A 23,638-nucleotide genomic window follows, 5' to 3' on the forward strand; every position below is an offset into this window, starting at 1 on the left:
CAAGGCCAGATCCAATCTTAACCAGAACCATTTGAGTGTCAGCTACTATTCTGGAGACTTGACATCATATCTGTGCAGATCAGTATGACGCACTCATACAGGGGGCACAGTAAAGGCCTAAGCAGCATGGCTTGATATACTGCTGGTGTTTCAGGATGACGAGGTGCAGGTCAGCTTGTGCAGTGCAGGGCAAAGGCCATGGTGGGCGGTAAGTAAGTGGTGGTGTGGGCTCTGCTCCGACCGCAGTGCCAGCTGCCCCTTCCCTTCCCCTCCTAGCCTGGTGTCCTTGGTGCCTGCGTTAGCCTCTGGAGGGGGGAGCGCCCAGCCCCGGCACTCAGGCACACTGCTGATACTCGTGGGAAACATAATCTCGCCCCTGCATGCCTCTCTGCCCCGCGCGGCCCAGTGTCAGGCTTACGGCCCGAATTTACATCTCTAAACCCCTCAGCCCCAAAAGCCTGCGCAGGTTTATCAGCGATGATCTTATTTGCAACTACTTAGACGGAGTCTTGGCCGAGCTGTACAGGTGTGCCAAGAGCCATGGGAATCCACGGCAGCCTTAAAGTGGCGACAAGAATTTGGATTCTCGTGAAAATGCTGAAAAAGCCATTGTTCATTAAATAACATAAAATACTGTAAGGGACATATGTTCATGGACTTGGAGACATTTAATTTAGAGAAATTATTATCCTGTGCCATAATAAACCTTTTATATGCAAGCGTAGACTGTACCAAACCATACATGCTAAAATATTAATGCCATTAATGTTGGCTGAATGATGTAAACTATGTGTTGGCCAACCTTTAAGCCCACAACTAAGTCAAACTAGGCAAAGAAGTCTTTCAATATGGCTTAAGAGCAGCAAAAAGAACAACGGCCCTTAAAGACAAGATTTGAGTGAGGCTTCACGCCACAAGCTGCCTTTATCTGAAGTGCTTAGACTTTGTTCTCTCATTACAAGGGTCTTTCTTCAGAATGTATAGTTAGGCTACTGGACAGTGCCTTGATTGTTTTCCACGTGTGGACAGTTTAAGACCAAAATATGGAGCCTTTCAGCAAAACAAACCTTCCTCCAAACAGCTCTCATATTTTAGAATCCACAAAGCTATGGGAATGGGAAAAGAGGGATGAGAACAAGGGACAATCAAAGGCTATTATTTTAATCTGCATGGCCTCGGAGATTAGCGGAGCGCATTGTTTTAATTGTTTTAAAGGAAAGGAATGAAACCCTCGCTTATTGAGGGGAGATCCTTTGCGTAAATCTCAAGTTCAATAGTTTCAAAAACTTGAGCCACCGGACCCCCCTCTTTCCCCTCATCCCACTTAATCCAGGCTAATACCCGTCTTTCTATTGGCTAATGGTTGAGGAAAGCTGGAGTTAATGCTTCTTAAATAGTCGTGGGTGAGACTGCGCCATAGATCCATCCATGTCTTCAAACCTCGGAGCGCGACGGAAGATGGACTAAAGGCCCTTATACTGGAAATACGTACGGAGCGTTTACTTTTTTGTGTGGAAAACTTGAATTCAGGCAACAACTCAAACTTTTCATAAAATACTCAGGTAATACCCCAAAGTTTTTGCACCTTTATTTACATTTACATTTAGTAATTTAGCAGACGCTTTTATCCAAAGCGACGTACAATGGGTAATTATTTAAGAACAAGAAAATAATTTAAAAAGAACATGTAATTACACTCGTGGTTATATGCATCTCTTATGCTATGTTAGTGTAAGCCTAAAGGATATGGTTTTACAAGTAGAAAACCAGAACAAAGTTTCAACTTCAACTAGACAATCAACGTTGACTTCAAGATTGTGGCTCAGCCAACATGCACTGTTATTCTAACATAAGTCTATCAGCACATCAGATACATGTCCAACTTGAATCACTTTACGGTTTATTTTTCGTTTTCAGGTGAACCCATTAAATATGAATCCACTCTACTTCGGAGCGGCAAGTGGCGGTAATGTGGCCTTTCCTATGCACAGAGTCAACACGGTCTTTTATGACCTTCACCACCAGATGGCAGAGCAGTACCAGATGCCGTCTAGAAGCGGCTCGTCATCGCTTCAGACGTTTTCTGTAGCAGAGCGTCTTGCAGGTACCGTTCACAAGAGATGAGATGAAAGGGGGCATGTAATAAACTTGTGGCATTGTGACTATGGGTTGTTGTTGATGCTAACTGGGGGTATAGTCAAACTTCCTTGGAAACTTTAATTTTGTTTTTTATAAAAAGGACTTTCTTTTTAAATCTCTTCTCAAGAGTTGATCCTTGAGGCGCGTTATGGAAACCAGCAAAAGCAGCGTCGGAGTCGCACAGCCTTCAGTGTGTCTCAGCTACAGGCACTTGAGAAAACTTTCCAACAAACTCAATATCCAGACGTGAGCATGAGAGAAAGGTTGGCAGTGTGTACCAATCTACCTGAGGCCCGCATTCAGGTATGCACATGTGAATCTGCAGAACCATACCAGCGTTTAATGCAGTCATGAACACTGAACACATGAGCACTTATTTTAATTTTAAGTTAGCATTCTTGGTGATTTAACCAAGGGTTGATAACTAACAGTGTATTTGAACTGTTTTCACATATTTTATTTGTATTATGATATTAAACTTCTGATTTCCATCCCAGGTCTGGTTCAAAAACAGGCGTGCCAAGTTTCGCAAGGGTCAGAAATATGTCCCTCCATCTAAAGACAGAGGATCAGAGGAAACCAAGAAGGAAAAAAATACGACTGGAATTATCCATGCCGACTCTATGGGCCCAAATCACCATTCTCCTATCAGGAATATAAGTGGTTGTGCAACCACCTTTTGTCCCAGAGACTCCCTGGTCACACAGTCGCAACCAAGGCTGCATTCGCCTTTTGTAGGAGAACACCACATACCGCATCACACTCTAGGGATGGTAATAGGCCTGCAATATCCTTCCACCTTATGGCCTTTGATGCAGCAGCAGAACCCTGCCATGGATATTGGTAATAAAAACTACAGACTTCCCTCAGAGATTGCTGGCCGCAGTGAAACTATGGTTCGGCCTAATATGGACCTATAGATGCAACCAACAGCAAGATCCATGCAGTCCACTCAGCAGATGACAATTGTTTTTTTTAAACTTGGTGTAAATTCAACTGAAATGGAGAAGACTGGGACTACTTCAGTGAGCCTGATGTCAGTGGCGGATCTAGGTACAGGCGACATGGACAGTCGCTCAGGGCGGCATCTTGCTGGGGGCAGCATGGCGTGCTCACACACACAAAAAAATAAACAATCGGAATGGCGGCATTTGAGTGATCGGTTTTCTATTAACCATTTGCATGTCACTGTGTGGGTCCTTTAACCTTATTTTTGTATATATATTTTTATTTCTATAGTTTTAAATGTTATGATTATTTATTTGTGTCCTTCCTAATGTCTTAATAAAAATGTGTTAGTGCAGAATTATGTTTTTTGTTGTGTGTGTGTGTGTGTGTGCAGTTATGCAGGATTTCATGTTGCACTGAGGCTCATGGGCACTTTTTCGTGTATAGTTATCATATCTTCATGCGAATAGTTAATTTGGCTTTCATGCAGGCTAAATGCAGGCATCCAGTTGAAATTGCAAGTTTCTACATATCGCATGTCCTCCTTGCACTTGCTAACTAGTCAGACTTGAGAATATGTTTACCTTCTTCACTTTTGTCAAGTCTGTTATGCCTAATGATTTTCACGGTCATTATGGCAATAATAAAGAACGTGGAAAATAATGTAGCCAATGACAATATTCCAGAATGTCTGGAGGCATCTCATTATCAAAAGCAGGTAAATTATCCACCAGCCAAGTCAGTTTAGGTCTGATCAGACATTTTAAGAGTAAGTGAATAAATGTTGAGTTTATGACTGTTAATAGTATTCAAAACCATCCATAATCACACATCTTTTTTTAATTGAATGGCTTTCACATCACCCTCCTGACGAAAAGCCAAGCATGTGTATACTTAAATCACCCCATCATTAGTCATCATCATCATCATCATAAAAGTGCTGTCATTATTTTGACCAATTCATCACATTAGGTCTGAGTAAGGAACATCCTGCCTCTCTGCAGATTATGGTGTCCTCTATTAATCTTCCACTTACGACATTAGCCTATCCCTTAAAGAGGTAACATGTAGGCTAGTTTATCCTCACGAAATTTTAAATGTCTGTCCTTTAAATTTTGCTCTAGCATTTCCATGCTGGCTATGCGACTGTACGTGGTAGGCCTAGAATATACTGTTGCCTAACTGCCTGAGAAATTGCCATTGGCAGAATACATTTGATAAAGACACGTCAAATGCAGATTTAGATGAGACGAATCAAGAAAGTAGCTACTAGACAAAACGGTGATGGCGATGGAGATGTTTTAGCATTTCTGTAATCGAGACTATTAATGTGCAAACGTGAAATCACTATTATTGTAACTTTAAGCAGGCTTTATCCTATGTGGTAAGATTAGAAGATATCCAGACGGCCTCCACAGTTACACCCCAACCAAGAGGAGTTTCCTGTCATACATAAGTGAATTCCTCAAGTGAACCCGAGATGTGTTTTAATTTTTTCCCAAAGACTGATATAGGCACAGACCTTGCCTCTGCATAAAACAACAGCATCTAACTTAGCAAGTGGTTCCCAGAACTGAATGGCAGTATATTCTCAGAACAAGATACGTTAGTTTGACAGCGTAGAGACAGCGATGGGAGTGTCGGGTGACGCTGGATTTTTGCTTACCGACTGGAGAAGCTTAAAGAGACAACAGCAAAACCCAGCGAGGGAGAAGGATATGAAATCGCGTTTATATTTATAAACACGGGAATATGTCGAAGCTTGCATCTTAAAATAATAGTAAAGGTAATATATTCTTCATTTATAGTGAATGTTAATTCGGGTACATATATTGTAACTCAATCGCCTGAGCCACAAATTAACGTTGTAGTTAGCTAGCTAACCAACCAGCTATAGGAATTATAACGTTAGTGCTAGCTACCGCTTGTATCATAAATAGCAACTGTTACGTTTGCTAGCTAGCTAAGCGGACAATGTTTCGGTATTTGAGGATTAGACATTGAGTTGTTAACCTAGTGACTCGATTGACTAATAATACATTGTGAAATTAAAACCCACAGAAAGCCCACAAGCTTTTTTCCATTTTGGTGTTTTGACGCATTGTAGCTAACGTTAATTGGGCCTACGGCTACGAAGAACAAGGCCACCCTATAATTAACGTGGAAATTAGCCAGCTAAGCTAGCGAGCCCCTTGCATATTTTATTTTGGAGAAGAGTCTTAACTTGTTCTTCAGTATGTCAGATAACAGTGTCATATTATCGTTATGTGTTATACCAATAACATACGGAGATAATAAGGCTTCCCACGGATATCAGTTTATCAGTTAGTAAGCTCTCAGTAACACTATTACTTTTATTTAGCTTGCATTAGCCTAGCTTTTTTCTCCAATCAACTTGTTCGGTGCTATGGCCTTCCACTTCGCAGTAGCGCGTAGCCGACTGTTTGGTTTACAGCTTTAATTTAATTTGAAAGTAACACAAGACCTTTCTCAAAGGTAGTAGTAGCAGGTCTGTTTAAATGTGAAGAATGGATCGTATATCAATTTCGGTTTGGGTATCAGGAAGGTTTCTATTGCTAACTAGGTTGCTAAATAGCACATACTGATAACATTAGATGGTTAGCTTTTGACCCTTTTTTTGGAAAACATGAAGAAATTGCTTGCCAGACAAAATATGTTTACCTTACCCGAGTTTATAACACTCATATTGACTGTGCAATACGCTCCAACAATATTGAGCGGTTTTAATAATATCTTGCTACGGCCAAAAGTCATTGAAACGTTAATTAGCCCAGTAGGAAAATGTAGTCATAATGGTGGAAAAAGCTATTTAGCCAGGCCCAATCTCTGGGCTACACCCTACGATTGCTAGGTAAAGTACTTTGAGCGGACATGGCAAGCTTGGCCAGTGTTTTTTTTTGTTTTTTTTTTTGTAATGTTTAATGTATTTATTATTCTGAGTGAACAATTGCATGACAACGAAAGCGTTGGTGTTAATTGTATGTATGCTATTTTGACAGTTTGTGTTCTGAGAAAAGTAATGTTTAATGGCATCAAGTTGGCCGTCCTAAGTACAGACGTTGGTTGCTAGCGTCTTGGTGTGCTGCATGGTAGCTAAGCCCTGTTGGCTAGCTTCGAGTTTAACATTAGCCAGGTACCAAGCTAACAGGCTGTTTAGCTTACATTACTGAATTAAATGTCGGGCCTGTTTAATGGCGTTATCGACTTAAAATTTCGAATCCAGTAAACTTTTAGTAGTGTTTGTGTATAGCAATATAGCTGTAATTGAAGCACTGTTTTGACAGGATAGTCTCTTAGTAGTTACCTTTCCCAACTCAACCCTTGCTAATGTTAGTGGACTCTTTTTCCTTTTCTGAAACCAGCTGGCTTTGTTTTTATGAACGTTGGCATTGCTAGCCTGGGCCCAAACACAAGCTACATAACCGCAGGGTAATGTTTGATAATATTAACAACATAGATAGTTGTTAGCAGCATTGTCATAAAATACATATCATGGGCAGATTGCCGAATGATAGCGTCAAGTTAAATATTAAGTTAGATCATAAATTAATTAGGCTTGCTAGTCGTGAAGGGATACCCCACCCCCAGCACAACCGGATCTTTCTTGTGCCAGCCAACAGTTTACCTAATGCTAGTGTTTAGCAAGAATTAGACAATTTAAAGTTTAGACCTAGATGGAATATAAGGTTCTTTGCTGATAATCCATGTGCGCATCCTTTTAGAAATTTGCATCTAAATTACATGAGTGCATAAAGGATATTTGCCAGACCAATAGCAGGGTTTCTGGCAGATGATTTCACATATGTCAGCCAAAATTTCTGTCCTTCGGAATATCAAAGAACTAACTATTGTGTTCACTCCGTATTTTAATAGTGTAATCAGAGCAAATGTATGGAGCTGCTGAGGCACTCTTTGAACAAGCAGCAGATAGGAAGTTTAGGCCTTTTTTAGGCAAAGACGATATAGCAGTACATTCTGTACAAGTGCAGACTATATTCTCAAAGTAGCTCTTAACAGTGAGTTAACAAGCACTTTAATGATCAGCCATGTATGCCCGAAAAATAACTTTGAGGAACTGGCTTAATAGTGAAGTGCTTGATTGACTGCATACAGCCTATCGAGCATGGACTTGTGTTTTTGTCACTGGCAGGTTCAGACACAACATGGCTCTCTATCTTATCATTCTGACCTGTGCACATGCACACAGATGATACCTCTCCACAGGGTTGAGCTCCTTTTTTTTGCAATTCCTTTACCCACCAGATAAGCACCACTTTGTAAATTTGGATATAAACACATTGCCTAAATAATGGCATTAATATTTTATTGTTTTGCTCTTGACCCGATGGTAAAATATTGATTGACTTTTACAGTGTGCATTACAAGACACTCACTTTCACTACTTTGCAAATGAGACTCCTTCAGAAACATTCAGAGTGGTTTTCTAATCTTAGCTGTATTTGAGAGATTATTAGTTCAGTATTTGGAAAAGATAATTTGCCAAGCAAGGGAAATTATGTCTAATGCGTCTCCCCCTTGCTGGCTCGTTGTGCACTGAACTCTCTTGAGTGGATTGCCTCTGATTCTCAGGCTGTCGTGGAGTTGCATATTGGCACACATTGATCAGCTTAAATGTATTTCCTGAACAAAGTAGAGGCGCCTGCCAATAGTGCTTGCATTACTTGGCTTCTTGTTCCAGTATCGGCAACATCACCTGCCACGAGGGGAGGTGGAAAAAAGACATCTATCCTTTAACAGCACTCCCATCTATCGCATTTAGAACACCGGAGCTGTCAACTCTCATCTCTCACGAAAACCGATATGTGTACTTTTTAACGTGTACTTTGCAGCTGGTTCTCCACTTTATAAGCTGTTGGCCTCCCGTCGGCCCTGATTGGAGTAGCCTCCGTGTCCACTGAGAACTCTTGTTTTCACAGAAAATCCAATTTTCCTGGTGGTTGTTCTTGGATCAGAGGGTCCGTGTATACACTTCCTGTTTGTGTGACTCTCTTAGTTACCCATCCTGTGTTTGATTTGTTTTGTTAGTTTGTATTGATTCCTGAGTCTGGACCTATTCAATAATGTCAGTGAAACTAGTGGCTATATACAAGCCTCTCTGGCTGTAGTGCACTTGTCCTGTAGTCTTGTATGTGTTATTTTTTTTTGAATGTCCAGATGACGTAGATTACATAGGATCTCTCGCTAAAGTGCTCTGTGAATGAGGAACAATTGCACATTGCAGTGATGTGAACTGACTTCTTTGTTCTCATGTCCCCAGATATCCACTGGAACAAGGACCTTTTGCTCATAGTGTCTCCGCGGTCCCCACCCTGAATCACCCTTCACTGTTAGGACATGAAGAATGTATCCTGCGTTACCAAAGAATGACTTGGAAGTAGCAATGAGGGGCTCAAGAAGGAGTTGCCAGTCGGCGTTGTGGATCCAGTAGCTGAGAGCTCTGCGCATGTGAGCGTGTGTGTGCGTGCGCACGTGCACCTATGTGAGTGTGTGTATGAGTGTGTGAGTGTGCATGCCAGCACAGCTTGCCATCCTCAGGCATCGACATGCTACTCTGAAGCTGGGGTTGGACCTTCTTCCTCAAAAAGCAAAGAGTGGAGTCCTCCTTTCAAGACAGCAAAATACGACTCGACACGTCCTGGATTGACGTCGGCTCATAAAAGAAAAAAAACCTTTGTACATACACTTTGTGTGTGTGTGTGTGTGTGTGAGAGAATATATACATATATTCCTAAACACAGCAAAAGAAATTCTCCCCCTGCCTCTGTTGTCGTGTGGCCTCCCTCCCTACACTTTCCCTGGTAGTTGTTTCAGCGCCTTTCTGATTTGCATGGCAGGGGTGTAACCGTGGAGAGGCCAGGGTACCACAAGCTTATGGATTTTGATAAGAGGGGAGGGAAGGCGGAGGCAGAGGAAGGGAAAAGGATGTCAAAGGCAGCTGGCAGCAGGACTGGACATGGCGGCCGGAGCACAGGGACCAACTCGGGGGTTCTCATGGTTGGTCCCAACTTTCGCGTGGGGAAAAAGATTGGCTGCGGAAACTTCGGCGAGCTGCGACTTGGGAAGAACCTCTACACCAATGAATACGTGGCCATCAAATTGGTGAGCATTGAAACCACACAGGCTCTGTTAAATTACTGTTATACTGCAGTAAGTCATTCTGTATATATCCTGTGAGTTTTGTTTCAGTTTTAGATGCTGTAGAATCCAGTTGGGCAGATTGAATTGGTTAGGGCAAAGAAGCTCAATGCTTCTGGATCAACAGTCTCAATGACAACGTCTGGTGTCTTCAAGCACAACAAAGCTTCCATGTAAATCTCATTGGAATTTTGAATATATATCAAGGTTCATCCAGTACCAGGGCTTTAAGCAGCTTTTGGCAAGGTTAGCAGTTTTAGCTAGCTTCACCAGACTCATCCACTGTAAGGGCCTAGGTATACTCCAAACCGTCTGTTCGTGCAATGCGGATGCATACGTGCTTGTTTGTGTCTCCAAAGTGAAGTCTTTTTGTTGTTGCAGACACGTCCCAGTGCAAAGGCGCACTCACAGTGTTTGAAATAATATCTACACTGTGTCTATCTACTGCACAGACTGTTCTATAGGTCTATAGTTTTGTTTGTCCGTCCCCTCATAACCATTTACTACTCTACCTAAATAGCGATAGCTTCCTACCTTTAAAATATCGTTGCTGGTAATCTAATCAGCTATGATTTGCTGACATTCCCTGGGAATGAAAATGTGCATCTGTACTGTAAGTTGCTTTGGATGAAAGCGTGTGTTAAATGAATAAATAACGTAAATGTATTACATATAAGTCTGCCCAGACACAACATTTTGGTGCTGCGCTGACACTCAACACCGACCATGCTGGTGACTAAATTTGCGTCATTCGCGCTGTGCGTGGACCAAAATGTAGCCATGTCTGCGGGAGTATACTTTCGGCGTAACGGTACTGATACATACCAGCGACGCAAAGTTCCGTGTTCCGTTAATTTGGTTAATAAAAGTTGGGAAAAGTTTAATCCTAAACAAATAAGGAACTCATTTCACTGGCGGTGGACCATGGCGTTGTTTCGGCCGTTTATTTGCGAAAAAGAGTAGCTTGGAGGGCCTTGTGAGGGGTTGTTGTTTAATCTTGGGCATACTTCAACAGAATGACAATTCTGATATGAAGACAAGTGACTGGATAGCCTACTAGCTGTCTAGTTTTTCCCACTAGCTTCCAAGTTCAGTCTGTTACACAATTTCCACACAACATGCCCACTCAAAGCATGCCCACTCAAAGCATGCCCACACAACATGCCCACACAACATGCCCACTCAAAACTAAGCAAATGTTTCGCTTCGCTGGCATTTATATCAGTACCATAGAAGTCCAGCCCCTCCCTTTTAATTGGTTGTGTACATGTAAAATAATTTGTAAGTAGAGATGTCCGTCTCTTTGTACGTTTTCTGATTGGTTAACAGACACACAGTGTTGATCGTTTAAGTCGCTGACTACAGAGCCCAATAGTCCCAAAAGACATGTTGTCCACACAGCATCTATTTTAGCAATGCCTGTCCGAATGTAGACATGTTAAGTAATCTTAAAAAAAGCTTGTGTATCAGGATTAGATGTTGAGAAATGACTACTTCATGCGATCCATATATTTGGCGGAAATATGCCTGAAGAATTTGTCCCATGGTGTGTTTAGCTGTCAATAGCTTATCCATTGTGTTTACATTTGGTCAAGCACGATCAAGTGAATATCATGAAGGCATGTTCCACGTCATATTCAACTCAATTGTCTAGTCCGTAGGCTAAGCCTTTACAGTCAGCCGAAGATGACCAGCTAACCTCAAGTTATGTTGTTTTATGTTTGACATACATTTTGCAGTGACTGCTACATTGACCTAGCCTGGATACCAGACCGAACTTAGCCCCGCCCACACATTTTTTGGTTGGGAAGTTCGGTCTGGCATTACTCCATTGAGGAGAAATTATCTGCGGCTCGATATCGGCCGTACCAATCAAATTGTTAAGGCGGGCTTTATACGATGATGGACAGATGATCAACAGTAACGTAACCAACCACGTCACCAACACACGAGTTGAATTCGTTTTCAACAAACATGGCTGCCGCTGGAGAGCTGAAATGTATAGATTCGAGTCCATTTAGACATTGACAGTGCATTCATTTTGAAAGAGGAACAGAGAAACGCGATTAAGGCATTTGTCAATCGAAAAGATGTTTTTGCCTTCCTTCCTACGGGATCCGGTAAAAGTGTAATGTATCAGCTGGCCCTGGTCACATACTAGTTGTTCTGATTGGTTGTAGGTAACCAATTGAGCGAAGAGGCATTTTTTTCTCCTGGTTCGGTTGAAACACGCCCCATAATCACAGCCCAATGGAGCGATATCAGACTCATATTCTGACTAGAATTATGAGTATGACATCGTCAGGCTAACATTGACCTGCAACTTTGTTTTCCACCCACGAGAGGAAGTGGTTTGAGGATGTTGACGTAGTTGTTTAGGTTTTGGCCTCGTGTTCTGTATTAGTGTACTGTTTCATCAAGCAGACTAGCTTATGATGCCACCTACGGCTAACAGTTTAGCTGATCATTGAAGGACCTCCGGGTGATAGAATGTAGTGGAAACCATTTTGTGATAAAAGCCCTGTTTATGGTTCTCAGGTAATGGAAAATGTTTTCACACCGTGTCAGTAGACTGGAGCTTAGTACTGATGATTTTGTATGTTACTGACAGTAAATGTCACATGGTTAGTCTATTACTTGCTCAACTAAAATTTCATCTTTGTCTTTGAGAATGTGTGAATGACCAATTAGACATTAGACACAAAATGGGTTGTATTTGAGTAAGGTAAACTACACTCTGCTCTTTACAGGAAGTCACGTTGAACACAATATACTGGGGTCATAAAAACTGCAAATTAGGTTTTAGGTCAGATTTAATCTGACAGATTAGGTTATACGCAGTTAACATTCAGTACACTGGGAGAAGTTTGAAGCCCTGAGGACTAAGAGGCTGTGGTAGATAAGTGTCTGCACACAAGGGCAGGTCTATTCTCTCCACCCACTGCTAGCTGAGTGGATGTGTGATTATGTTGAGATTTGTCACCATCATCATGCATGCGGCTCTTTCTTTTCAGCCATTTTTTTTTCTTTAAAGTAAAGTTTAGCACTGTAATTTCAAGTGCCACGTTTCTCTCAGTCCATTTTCCAGAACGTTCTGTGGTCATTGCCTCCCTTAAGTAAATTACAAGCATGCTGAGCTTATTGAAAAGTGCTAATTGGAGTTGATCTCAACTGCCCAACCCAACCCTTCCCCCCTGGCTCTTCCCACACACACACGGCACCAGTCATAAACACAGTGTCATGTCGTGGCCTATAGCGAGCTCTACACCAGTGCAGCTGTCCACATGTTTGTGTCATTCTGTGGTCACACATGGAGGCCTCAGGGAAGGGATGAAAACCCTGTGCCCCCACCCCCACCTCACCCCACCCCGTTCTGGCTGACGCTGCTTTTACTGCAGCCATTCCTGTTTGACATGTTTTTTTCTTTCGCCCTGGGTTTTCTTTTTTTTATCTTCAACACCTCACCAAGGGTTGTGTGGATAGTGCACCTGGGACAAAGGTGAATGCCAGTGTCACCCTTGCCAGACACGTGAGCGAGCTGCGTAGAGAAACTGAGGCACAGTTGTGCGTAGGCACAGGCACAGGCCTCCTTCAGCGCAGCGAGGACAGTAGTGTGCTGGGAAAGAGAGGGAGAAATGGAGAGGGGGGGAAAAAGGCTAGTGAGCAAGCGAGTGAAACTGCTTGGTGAAAGGTTGTCTTTGTTGCCTGGCCTTGTCCACACAGTAGTCTCAGTCTTCGCTTCAGCTGTGCACTTTCTCACAGTGGCACAGACCCGTCGGGGGATGGAAAGGGAGCGGAGGGCTGGAAACATGCTGCACGCTGACACTCGTTGGGGGTGGGGGGGTTAAGGAGGAGAAGGGTGAGGGGGGTGCGGGCTGGGATCCCGATATGACAGGAAAACCATCCAAACAGCCTTTGACTTGACCACTGTTTGAAAGAAGTTCAGGCTTAGGTAATGATGGCAGTATTTTACTTTACCCCAAGGCCCTTTCCACATTGCCTGGTTGGGTTGCCCAGCTCCCTTGTTCTGTGCTTTTATGTAGGCACATTAGGTAGGTGAGGAGAGATTCCCCTCCCCCTCTTTGGTTTGGGGTGCCTTTCCTCACAACCTTTTCTCTCTCCCACCCCCCCACCCCCCCCATCTCTACTCAAGTTTCTACCCCTCCTCTTCTCCCTAAGTTGAGACTGTTGCTCAACCAAAGTCATCCTGGGACCTGATGGTACCTGATCAAATGTGTCTTCCGTCTACAGATGAAAAGCAAAACAAACACAGTCATGGTAGCTCTCCGCTTTGCCCACTGGCCTTTCAAGGTCTTGAGTCACAACCCAGGTTGAGTAATTTGTTAATGTTAGCAGTGACGTTGAGACTTCCATGTAAAAACCACACTGCTACAACACAATTGCAGCTAACCAGACACATCCTCTTTTCTGATCTGCAATTACCCCATATTGCAGAAAAGATACCTGGTTATTTCTTCTGTCTGCATGACTACCTCCACAGCAGCGTCACCTTTAAGTCAGAAAGTTTAAAAGGGGTTGTTTGTTTACAGTGTCACTCCACTGAAGTTTTAAGTTGGTTGGTGTGAAGACACTCGTCTTAACTGTGTCCGAAGAATAGACGCGTGGAGTCAGCTGGTGAGCTGTAGCCGGAAGAGAGTCCTGTCATGCGAGAGGTGTGGGGGGGAGTGCTTGGCGTGTGAGCTGTCCTTTGTCCAGCCTGTGTCTCCCGGGAGGAGATGGCAGTGACATTGGTACCAGCCCTGTCCACGTCCCGGCATGTAGCTGAGGCAGACATGTTTGAAGAGGGGGCTTCTCTCTCTCTCTCTCTCTCTCTCTCTCTCTCTATCGTTCTCTTTCTGTCTCACTTGTTTTTTCTGTTTTCCTCGCACCTGGGCTGCTGAGGCAGACATGTTTGAATAGGGGTCCTCTCTCTCTCTCTCTCTCTTTCTCTCTCCACCCCTCTCTCCCTCTCTCTCTTGCTCCCAGGCAGCTGCCGCCTCCATCTGCGGCTTGTAACTCGAGCTGAACGGCTGAAGCGCCTGGACACGGGCCAGCTGTTGCTTTCTCAGATTGCGTCCTCCACACCTCTGTCCATAAAAGCTGTCCATCCATCTTGCATCAACCTTCCCTTCCCTACCATACCATACCCTATCCTCCCCTGATCCCTGCCCTGCCCTACACTATGGCATTACGTCTGCCCACGAAATCTGCCCCCTGTCTTTTTTGCCCCTATATTTAGAAAATAAACATCTATTTATGCCACCGAGCATTGAGCTGGGGTTATTCCTGAAGGCAAAGTTCACCTTGATTACAAACACTGCCACTAACACACCCACTCCCCAGTACACACACATACACACACACAGATACACACACACACACACACACACACACACACACACACACACACACACACACACACACACACACAGACAGATATACATGTGCACACACACACCCTTCATATTGCTTATCTACAGTTACTCATGCCTGGTCATGATGGTTATTGAGCTGTGCTGTACTTTGCTCATTATTCTCAGGCAGCAGCAGGGTGTGGGGGATTGGCGTGTATCTGTTACTTTGCTGTCAGACGCACCAGCAGCAAGCCTCTGGCTTTGGCAGGCTCCAGCCTGATTGCCGTCAGCTGTGGTGAGAGTGATCAGATTTAGATCAGATCAGCTGTGTCTGTAATCCATGCTGAGATTCTGCTTGATCACTCCGCTGGGATTTCTAGAGAGAGAGAGAGAGAGAGAGAGAGGGAGAACGACTGAAGGGTTAAAACATGTTGAGATGAAAATCGCAACTCTATTAGGTTGATGCTAATATACAGTGTCAGTTTTTTTTTTTTTATGATGTGCAAATTTCAAGTGGGCCCAAATCCCAGTGGCTTCTCTTCAAAGGCAATTTGTTTTTTGTGGAGCTGTTAAGTATTTGTGAAATTATTGTTATGTAACAACAAGTTATGCTTCGGGGATTGCACAATTGAGGGATCCCTGCTGAAGCGATGAATTATCAGCACAAAGTGGCCCTGACAGGTAGCTCACAGAGGAATGGAGAGAGAATTTGCTTTTCTGCCTTTCTCCTTTTATCATCAACCCACCAAACGTATCTAAAAGGAACTTCTAAAGTTTTTCATTTCACCTCCACCGACAAAGACAAAGCAAGACATTCAAAGGCAGAAATATTTCAGTCTCTGAGAGATTTTAGGTTTTTCTGAGGAATCTCAGAATGAGTCAGACTACCCAATCTCAGACATTGATACTTGTAGTGTTGTGAGTATACAGCGCATGCTACGCACTGAGCCGAGGGATCGCTCGAGTGAGAGTGTGGTATGTTAGATTAAGGTGTATTTCACATATCAGACATATTAATAACCCCCCCCCCCCCCCCACCCTGTTTTGGTTTAAGCCACACCAGATGGTTGGAGACAGACATATTAGCATTTCAACTGGACCCCTCTGCCTGGCATTTCCTCTCAGCCCCACTACAATCACACCTTGACCCCCAGAAACACATACCACCTCAAACTCCCAAGCAGACATATCATCCACATCCTCTAAAGTGTGACATCACATACATACATACATACATACATCAGATATCCCCCTCATACTTAACAAAATATAAAAGTTAGACGGAAATCACAGTTAAACACGGAATTGCATGGAATTTGACATTTTTTGAATAAAAGTGACTGGAGAGAAATGCGTTCTATTGTGTGAATGACAGGCAGGTCAAAGATGTTGTCAGACACAGCTAGCCAAAGTTAATGAAACAACAACTCGGTAAATGTCTTTATATCAGCCTCTTGCATTCTGTGTTTTGAAAATGAATACAGTTTACCACAGGAATGGCTAACTATGCATTGTATTGAAATACGGTCAAACTCTGTAGACACAGGAGACTAAAACTAGACATTAAGGCAGCAGCTAAATATTCTTACAATAACCATAAGGCTTAGAATGTACATGTACAGAGAGATCACTTCCTATTTTGTGGCTTTGCTGCTGAATTCAATAGGCTGTAACGGATCAGCAGGTTTGAAAACCTTTGTGACTCTTTGTCTGAAGATAACGTGTACAAAGATTAGCCAGTGAAAGAGTTTAAAACTTTTTCATTGAATCCAATATGGTGTTAAATTGAATACGGCAAAAATTGACATCATGGTGTGGCACCAGCTCGGGTGCAGAGGTCTTTTGAGTATAGTTGAGACCGGAGGCTTTAGGGCATCAGCTTGAGTGTGAGGGTTTTGAGTCTAGTTGAGACGGGAGGGTTGATTGTCGTGGCGGCAGCTGAACTGGAAAGGAGCCCTGACTCCGAGCAGCAGGTTGGACATTGAAGAGCACTCAGGCCGCCCAGGTCAGCTGGCTCAGACAGTCCGGAGTCTCCTAAAAAAGATCCCGCAGCCTTTAGCCAAAGGTCAGGCCTTCCCCTGAACTTTGAGATTCATCCCTCGCAATGCCATGGAAAAATGATCCAGCCTGTTTTTATAATGCGTGTGTGGCCCTGTTGCATAAGAGATATGGCTCTCTTCCTGTCACTGCTCAGGTTTGGAGCTTCTCGTGAATTAAAGCGGCTCATTATGAAATGTCATGCCGTCGGCTGTTCGTGACCAATGAAAGATCAGGTTCAAGAGTGCGGCGACTTATTTTCGTCTGACATTTGGTTGGGCCCTTCTGGTGTGAATAGTCTGCCGGCGCGTACATCTCTCTCTCTCTCTCTCTCCCCCCCCACTCACTTCCTGAAAAGAGCAGGCGGATTTTGTTTCTTTCAGAAGCTCTGCATTACATCACCGCTAAAACACATGACCTCACCCACCTCTTTATTTATTTACCGCCTTATTTATTTATTTATTTTAAAGCCAACCGGCGCCGATTGGCTGGCTTGAGTGGCATTAGGCGGTCCTATGACAGACCTGTCTGTGGTGACCAGAGAGGTGACTGAGCATTGACCCGGCCGCTTGTGACCAATACTGCAGTGGTTCTCAAGAGCACAAAGCTGCCATAAGCCTGAGTGTTCCACAGTAAGCGTTTTAGTATTTTCCTCGGGTCCTCTGCCATCTGTTTTTCTCCCCTCCCACCCTAAGCATTATATAATATTTATATATTTGTCGCATGGCTGTCCACGTTCTCGAGGCACGTGGGGAAGATGCTGGTCAGCATCTGCTGGCGTTCTTCACCCTGCAAGGTTGCGCTCTCTGTAGACCTGCGTCTTCTTGCTACGGCTTACTCGAGGCTTCCTCTAGAGCTGAGTGGTCAGGCCAGGAACAGGAAGGGGGAGAGGAGCTGAGGCTGGGGCGGAGGCCGAGGGGGAGAGGGCAGGAGGAGATGCTGGAGATGCTGGACTGGGGCGTGGTCATGCGGGTTGATCATTCATGTGGTGGTGGTTATGGCACAGCTGGTTCAAGCAGTGCCCTCAATGTTCCTGTCACAGGCCATTAACCACCGGGACGCTTTCCCAAGCGCTCTCTCCCTTTCCCTCTCCCTCTGCCTCTCTCTCTCTCTCTCTCTCTCCCCCCCCCCCCCCTCTCTCTCTCTGTCTCTCTCGTTGTGATGGGCCACTGATGAGTTCTCAGAAAACAAAGCTAAGTGTGGAGCTCAATGCAGCAGTCAGCAGAACAGAACACTCTCTTCTTTCTCTCCTGGCAATCACACCCCCAGCCACGGTGCGGTGCAGGCACTGTACTGTGCCCATGTAACGCACGTATCGCACTCTTCCTGTGTCAAGACATGTCTTCATTAAGGTCACTTTAATTGCTCCTCTCCCCCACCATCCTGGAGGATGAGTAGATGCACTTTAATAACTTGATTTATTATTTGGCTCCTCAGAATGCTGTGAATTGAATTAAGTGGACCATCCCCATATTCAGAGGTCTGATATTCTTAATAATGACCACATGTAGTCCGTTGACTTATCGCAAAAAAAATTAATTGCAGCTAAGTGAAGGTCAACGAGTTAGACATCGCTACACCTGAAACTTTAGAGTTGTATATATATGAAGTGAACTTTTTTTTTTCTCTCTCCCTGTGGAAGCCGCAAAACGGCAATAAAATGGAATATTGTGTTTCTTTTATCGTTTGGCAAGAAACCACGTAATAGGGGGATAATGTACTGTCTGCTGGTCATCTGAAAATAAATCTCTCTGCAGGGCGAAACTAGACCCCTCTGCTGTGGGTCCTGTTCGTCCTGTCAGGATATATTTTGCCATACTGACCAGTGGACTGTACATTATCCCTTACACAGTGACTTTCTGAAATATTTTTGGTGCCAAGGGCCTCAGGATCAGTGGAATAGTAGTGTTTGGTAAAGACACACTTGCACACACTAAAACCCTTGCAAGTGCTGAGAAGGCGGATCTATGTTGATGTTATCGTTGACGTTGTTATGCTCTCATGCAAACCCATAATGGCTGCCATCATTTGGCTGGGCGGTGCGAGGTTGAGTTAAGCTGATGCTGATTAAGATTTATGTTCTTAACCCAACATGGGGGCTGAGTGCTGTGCTGAACGTTATGTCATCCTCATCGGGTATGCATGACGCCACGGGCTTATGACCCGTCTCTGTAGCCCAGCAGATAAGAGCCACCTGCATCCTTTTTGTTTTGTTTTTTTAATTGTAAAGAAGTGTAATTATTCATATCTTATCTGCATCAGTCAGTGTGGATTATTTCAAGTATTTCTAAGAATGTCTAAAATATTTATGGATGCAGTACTATTCAATGCTGTGTATGCAAACCCTATAGTGAGTAAATGCGTTATTAGGATGCAACATGAACAGCTTTCTCCTCCTCATAGCAGTAGACACTGAAACGGACGCCTCTAACGCTCCTCATTACTCTTCTCCTTTCAGGAACCCATCAAGTCCAGAGCACCACAGCTTCACTTGGAATATAGATTTTATAAACAGTTGGGAAATTCAGGTAAGGACCTTTACCACATCAGTGATTGTCTGATGACACACAGACATGCACTCATATAGACTGTGTGTGTCTCATCAGACACTCATATTGACAGTGATTTTGTGTGTGTGTCTCTCACATCAGACACTCGTATTGACATTTCCTTCCGTGGTGATGAGGAAGCCCTAGTCCCACACACACACACACACACACACACACCCCCCCCCCCCCCATCCGGTGTGAGTTCCAGAGCTGGTACTCTGAGCTCGCTGTGAGGCACGGGGGCGCAGTTCTCAAATGCTTTGATGTGGCTGCCTGACAACTCCCACCACCATGTTCTTACACACATACACACACACACTGACTCACACGCACTCCTACACATGCTTACACATACGCCTAAATATGCTCTCTCAAACACACACACCTACCTACTCACCTACACATTCTTACACACCACGTGCGTTTTGTCTTATATGCACAGTCAAATGTGTGCACACATATTCTCTCTTTCTCTCATGTACACGCGCACACTCTCTCTCTCTCGCTCGCTCGCTCTCTCCTGACATAATGTAGATTGGAGTTCAGGGGTATCAGATGCTGCTGCTTCTGCTGCTGTTGGTGTTGCTGTGGCTGCATTTGTGAAGTGATTTCAAAAGGCCTGCCAGGCTACAGCCATCCAGCCCGGTGATTTGAGCTCCCATCCCAGCACCCAGCTATGCATTTTTAATGAGCCATGCAGCGCTCTCCGGCACTGACGTCAGCCACTGCTCAGCTCTAATCATGGAAATTGTGTTTGGGAGTTTCAAAATAAAGCATCAACATCATCACCACGGCAGCTTGGCAACCTCTGAATATGTGTCTGTGGTGTCAGCTCGTATCTATGCGTAGCCTGCAGGGCTGCTGGAGTGTGTGGCTCGCTAACACGAGAGGGTTGATGAATAGGTTGTGATAAGTGCTTGTGGGTTGGGTGGACTGTTGGTGCAGCCATCTTTGATCCCGTTAAGCTCCCTCAGATGAAAAGAATGGAACGAGGGGCGACCTGTCCACATCCTCCACTGCGTCTATTTGATCAGTGGACTGAAAAAGGAGATGTCCACCCAGATACACGCTTTTATTCCCCCTCTCCTCTTTCTTCCACTGTGTTGTTCAAGCACACACAGACACTTCTAGAACCTGTACACACATGCGCGTACAACACAAACACACTCCTGGAATCCTCACATTCACAGCTATGTCAACATACACGTACAAATACATGCGCATACACACACACACACACAACACACACATCCCCTGTGCCACACCCCACCTCCCTTCCCTCCCATCGCGCTCACTCACAGGCCTGTCTGACGTCGATCTTGGCGCACCACCACTGCAGAAACTAAACCCCCCCCACATGCTTGTGAGCGAGAGGCAGGGCTATTCTACAGCCGTCTATTTATAGCCAGCCATCCTCACCATTATCGTATATCTCCAGTGCTCCAGTTACACATCATTGGGCCTCTGAAGAAGACACCGCTGAGGCTGTTTCCTCCCGTGGACCTGCGAAAAGAGCTGAAGTGGCTTTCCACTCTGGATGGATACCTCCACCCTTCACTCTCTCTCTCATGCAGGGGGGGGGGGGGGGGTCACTGATCTTATGAGAGGGTTGTGTGGGGTTCTTCACAGTAGAGCGTTTTTGCTGCTGCATTGCTAATGTACAAACAAGTAAGTCATCGTACAAGTGGGTCTGTAAGGTCATCCACGTTTGTGACTGAGGACCACTTTAGACCCCCCCCGCCCCATCACTGCCCCCACCTTGGTCCTTAATTTCAGAGGCAGCAAGGTTCCCAGTAAGTCCTTGCCCTCCTGTGCTTTTGCTCTGGACCCCCTCCCCTCCCCTCCACTTGGTCTTGACAGGCTTAGCCCACTGTGAGGGCTCTCCTAGGCTGGATCCCACCCCTACTTGTGTCTGAGTCGTCTCGTGCAGCTCTGTGGGGTTGAGAGGGCAGTTATTAAAGTCCCTCAGCTTTAGTCGTCCTCCCTACACCACAGATGGATTGGGGGAGGGTTAGTTTGGGGGGGAAGGGGCCGAAGTGTTTCCTGCTTGTGCAGCATGAATGGAACCCAAGTGATTAACCTGCATGCTGGCGCTAAGAGAGGCAAAATGATGAGTGCTGCGTTTTGAGTTCAGGCTCACGGCGCACAAAGCTGGAGTTAGGCTACTGAGAGGAGAGGATCTAATCCAAAGAGATAATTACACCCCCCCCCCCCATATTTCGGTGCCCTGAAAAGACCCTCCACACCACCACTGAAACCCAGCTCCAGACAGGACACCGTCATGGTACTTCCTGTTCCCCTTAAATGAAATATATTCTCCTGAAGATTGCCCCTTATGCAAACATTAAAATGCTGCCTTCAAATGCAGCTGAATCAAGCTGAACGCAAGTGACTAGAAAAATGTCCTAGACCTTTGTAGACCTTGATGCATTGAATCTATACCATGGAATACATTGTAACACTGCAGAGTGTAGCTATACAGTAAAAATCACACACGTAGATGTAACGATAACAACGCAGCCTTTATTAATCCGTATTCTTCAAGTCGTTCCACTGTAAGGAGGACTGAACATCCTCATGTAAAACGTGGCCAGAATGCATCCTGTGTAGCGACAGAACAATGCTCTCTTGACTCCAGGACACATTATAAAAATAGTGCATAATCACTGGAGGTTGTGATCCAAACAGAGACGGGTATGCATCAGAAATACCATACAGTTTTTATGTCAACATCAATCATTTATCCTGTGGATTCAGCCTCCACACCAGCTGCGCAGAAGCCTACTGCCGTCAGAAATAGGCATTTTTGTCTGCAAAGTGTAATTGCTGTGTATTGGATAAGTGCTGTGGAGATACTTCATTGACGCAGGCTTTTGTGTAATATAGCTGTTAGGCTTGCCAACCTGTGTGTGTGTGTGTGTGTGTGTGTGTGTGTGTGTGTGTGTGTGTGTGTGTGTGTGTGTGTGTGTGTGTGTGTGTGTGTGTGTGCCCATTTAATGTGCTCACCCATTTGTGCGTGTGCGTGCATTTGTGTGGGGTTTGTGTCTGTATGTTTGGTTTTGTGTGTGTGTGTGTGTGTGTGTGTGTGTGTGTGTGTGTGTGTGTGTGTGTGCACGACTCAGCCATGCCTCCCGCTAGCTGCCGACACTTTTCGGTATGAGGTCACAGCTTATATCAGTAAAATCCCCTGCTGTTGCTGCTAGGGTTGCTGCTGCTGCTAGTGTTGCTGCTAGGGTTGCTGCTAGGGTTGCTGCACAGGTGCCCTGTGGTTGGCTTTTGGTAGTTTCCATCCTGGGGCGGATGGCACCTGAACGCACAGCTGCCATCTCCCCACTGCAGCCCACAGCTTACTGCTGCAGGTCTCACCACCTCATTACCTCATCCCCCCCCCCAGCCTGTTCACCTCTGTCTCCTCTGCCTTTAATGGAGACAGTGCTCTTTTCTTTTTTTTCTCTCTCTCCCTCTCTCGCTCCTTCTCGTTGACCCACTCCCCTCTCTGTTTTCCCCTCCTCTCTCGCCTGCTGAATCTTTAATGTTGAGCTCCTCCTCCTCGGCGACCTGGCCCCGCTCGGGCTGAGCCTGAGAGGCAGGCATTTCATTGTGTCTGGGCACTGGCCTCACAACGCTGCAGGGCCAGCCAAAACCCCAGCCCCTCGCCCCCCCTCTCCCCTCAGCCCGCCACAATACAGACGATTGTTATGAACGAGAGGGGGAGAGAGAGCGAGAGAGAGCGAGAGATTGGGAGAGCGAGAGATTTCACATTTGGAGTGAGGAGTAGGGGGTTTCCCCTGCGCAGTGGTGCTATAGAGCTGATGGGAGTGTAGCAGAGGGTTTTTAAATGGGCCTCTTTTGAACCGCCGACTGGCCGTGGTTAACAGCAGGGCAGCACTCTCAGGGAAGTGCAGCAGGAAATGACTGACGAAAATGATTGCCTTTTATTACAGCCCACCATTTGTTTCAGCTTAGGGTTTTTTTTTCTTCTCTCTTTCCCCCTTTTTTTCCTGTTGTTTTGGCTTTGTCTAATATCCAAATACTTTTCCTGGCAGTCGGCTTTCCTGCATCTGTCCTTTTCCTCCTTGTGTGCTATTTTTTGTGATGTTTTTTGAGCGTTGTTGGCACTGTGGCGTCTGTTTTAGGGTTTGATAGAGAGGTGTTTATTGTGGGCGATTTGCACTGATGGAGGAAGTGCTCAGGCGGGGAGGCGCGGCTCTCCCTTGTTGATTGCTGGTGTGGATCTCAAACGTGCGCAGCTCTCGCTCGCTCCCTCACTCACTCACTCCCTCTCACTCCACCTCCCTCCCAGATTTCAGCTTTGTGATGACTCAGCTTCCTGGTTGGGCTGAGGCAGAAGCTGTATCCGTCACGGTCCACGTTACCTGGCAAATCTTGCCCGTCCAAAGTGCAGGCCTTCAGTCAATCATAGGCGGATCTCTG

At 45.0% G+C, this 23,638-nt stretch overlaps 2 protein-coding genes across 5 annotated transcripts in view; both read left to right on the top strand.

Moving 5' to 3' along the window:
• The first annotated feature begins 1,407 nt into the window (after positions 1 to 1,407).
• zgc:101100 (uncharacterized protein LOC445169 homolog) lies at positions 1,408 to 3,616 on the top strand. The gene is made up of 4 exons (XM_042705181.1): positions 1,408 to 1,562; positions 1,918 to 2,104; positions 2,267 to 2,442; positions 2,637 to 3,616. The coding sequence occupies exons 2-4, from the start codon at positions 1,933 to 1,935 to the stop codon at positions 3,057 to 3,059; spliced, it is 771 nt and encodes a 256-aa protein (XP_042561115.1). The 5' UTR covers positions 1,408 to 1,562; positions 1,918 to 1,932; the 3' UTR covers positions 3,060 to 3,616.
• A 1,021-nt stretch (positions 3,617 to 4,637) lies between these two features.
• The window catches only part of LOC122130445 (casein kinase I), a 31,815-nt gene continuing 12,814 nt past the window's right edge, over positions 4,638 to 23,638 (top strand). Inside the window, exons 1-3 of one of the 4 annotated variants that reach the window (XM_042705178.1) lie at positions 4,638 to 4,873; positions 8,387 to 9,228; positions 19,114 to 19,183. In XM_042705178.1, the coding sequence (XP_042561112.1) occupies positions 9,001 to 9,228; positions 19,114 to 19,183 (298 nt within the window). In that variant the 5' untranslated portion in view covers positions 4,638 to 4,873; positions 8,387 to 9,000. The remainder of the gene's footprint in view (positions 4,874 to 8,386; positions 9,229 to 19,113; positions 19,184 to 23,638) is intronic. The other 3 variants (XM_042705177.1, XM_042705180.1, XM_042705179.1) reach the window with 3 other exon arrangements.

The sequence above is a fragment of the Clupea harengus genome, unplaced genomic scaffold (assembly GCF_900700415.2).
Source record: "Clupea harengus unplaced genomic scaffold, Ch_v2.0.2, whole genome shotgun sequence".
In the NCBI taxonomy this organism is placed as follows: Eukaryota; Metazoa; Chordata; class Actinopteri; order Clupeiformes; family Clupeidae; genus Clupea; species Clupea harengus.

What these genes read in the sequence shown, in the direction of transcription:
- zgc:101100 (XM_042705181.1), top strand. Translation starts at nt 1,933, where the DNA reads ATGAATCCACTCTACTTCGGAGCGGCAAGTGGCGGTAATGTGGCCTTT. An exon ending in TGTAGCAGAGCGTCTTGCAG is followed by an intron (nt 2,105 to 2,266) that starts GTACCGTTCACA and finishes TCTCTTCTCAAG; the next exon opens with AGTTGATCCTTGAGGCGCGT. An exon ending in TACCTGAGGCCCGCATTCAG is followed by an intron (nt 2,443 to 2,636) that starts GTATGCACATGT and finishes TTTCCATCCCAG; the next exon opens with GTCTGGTTCAAAAACAGGCG.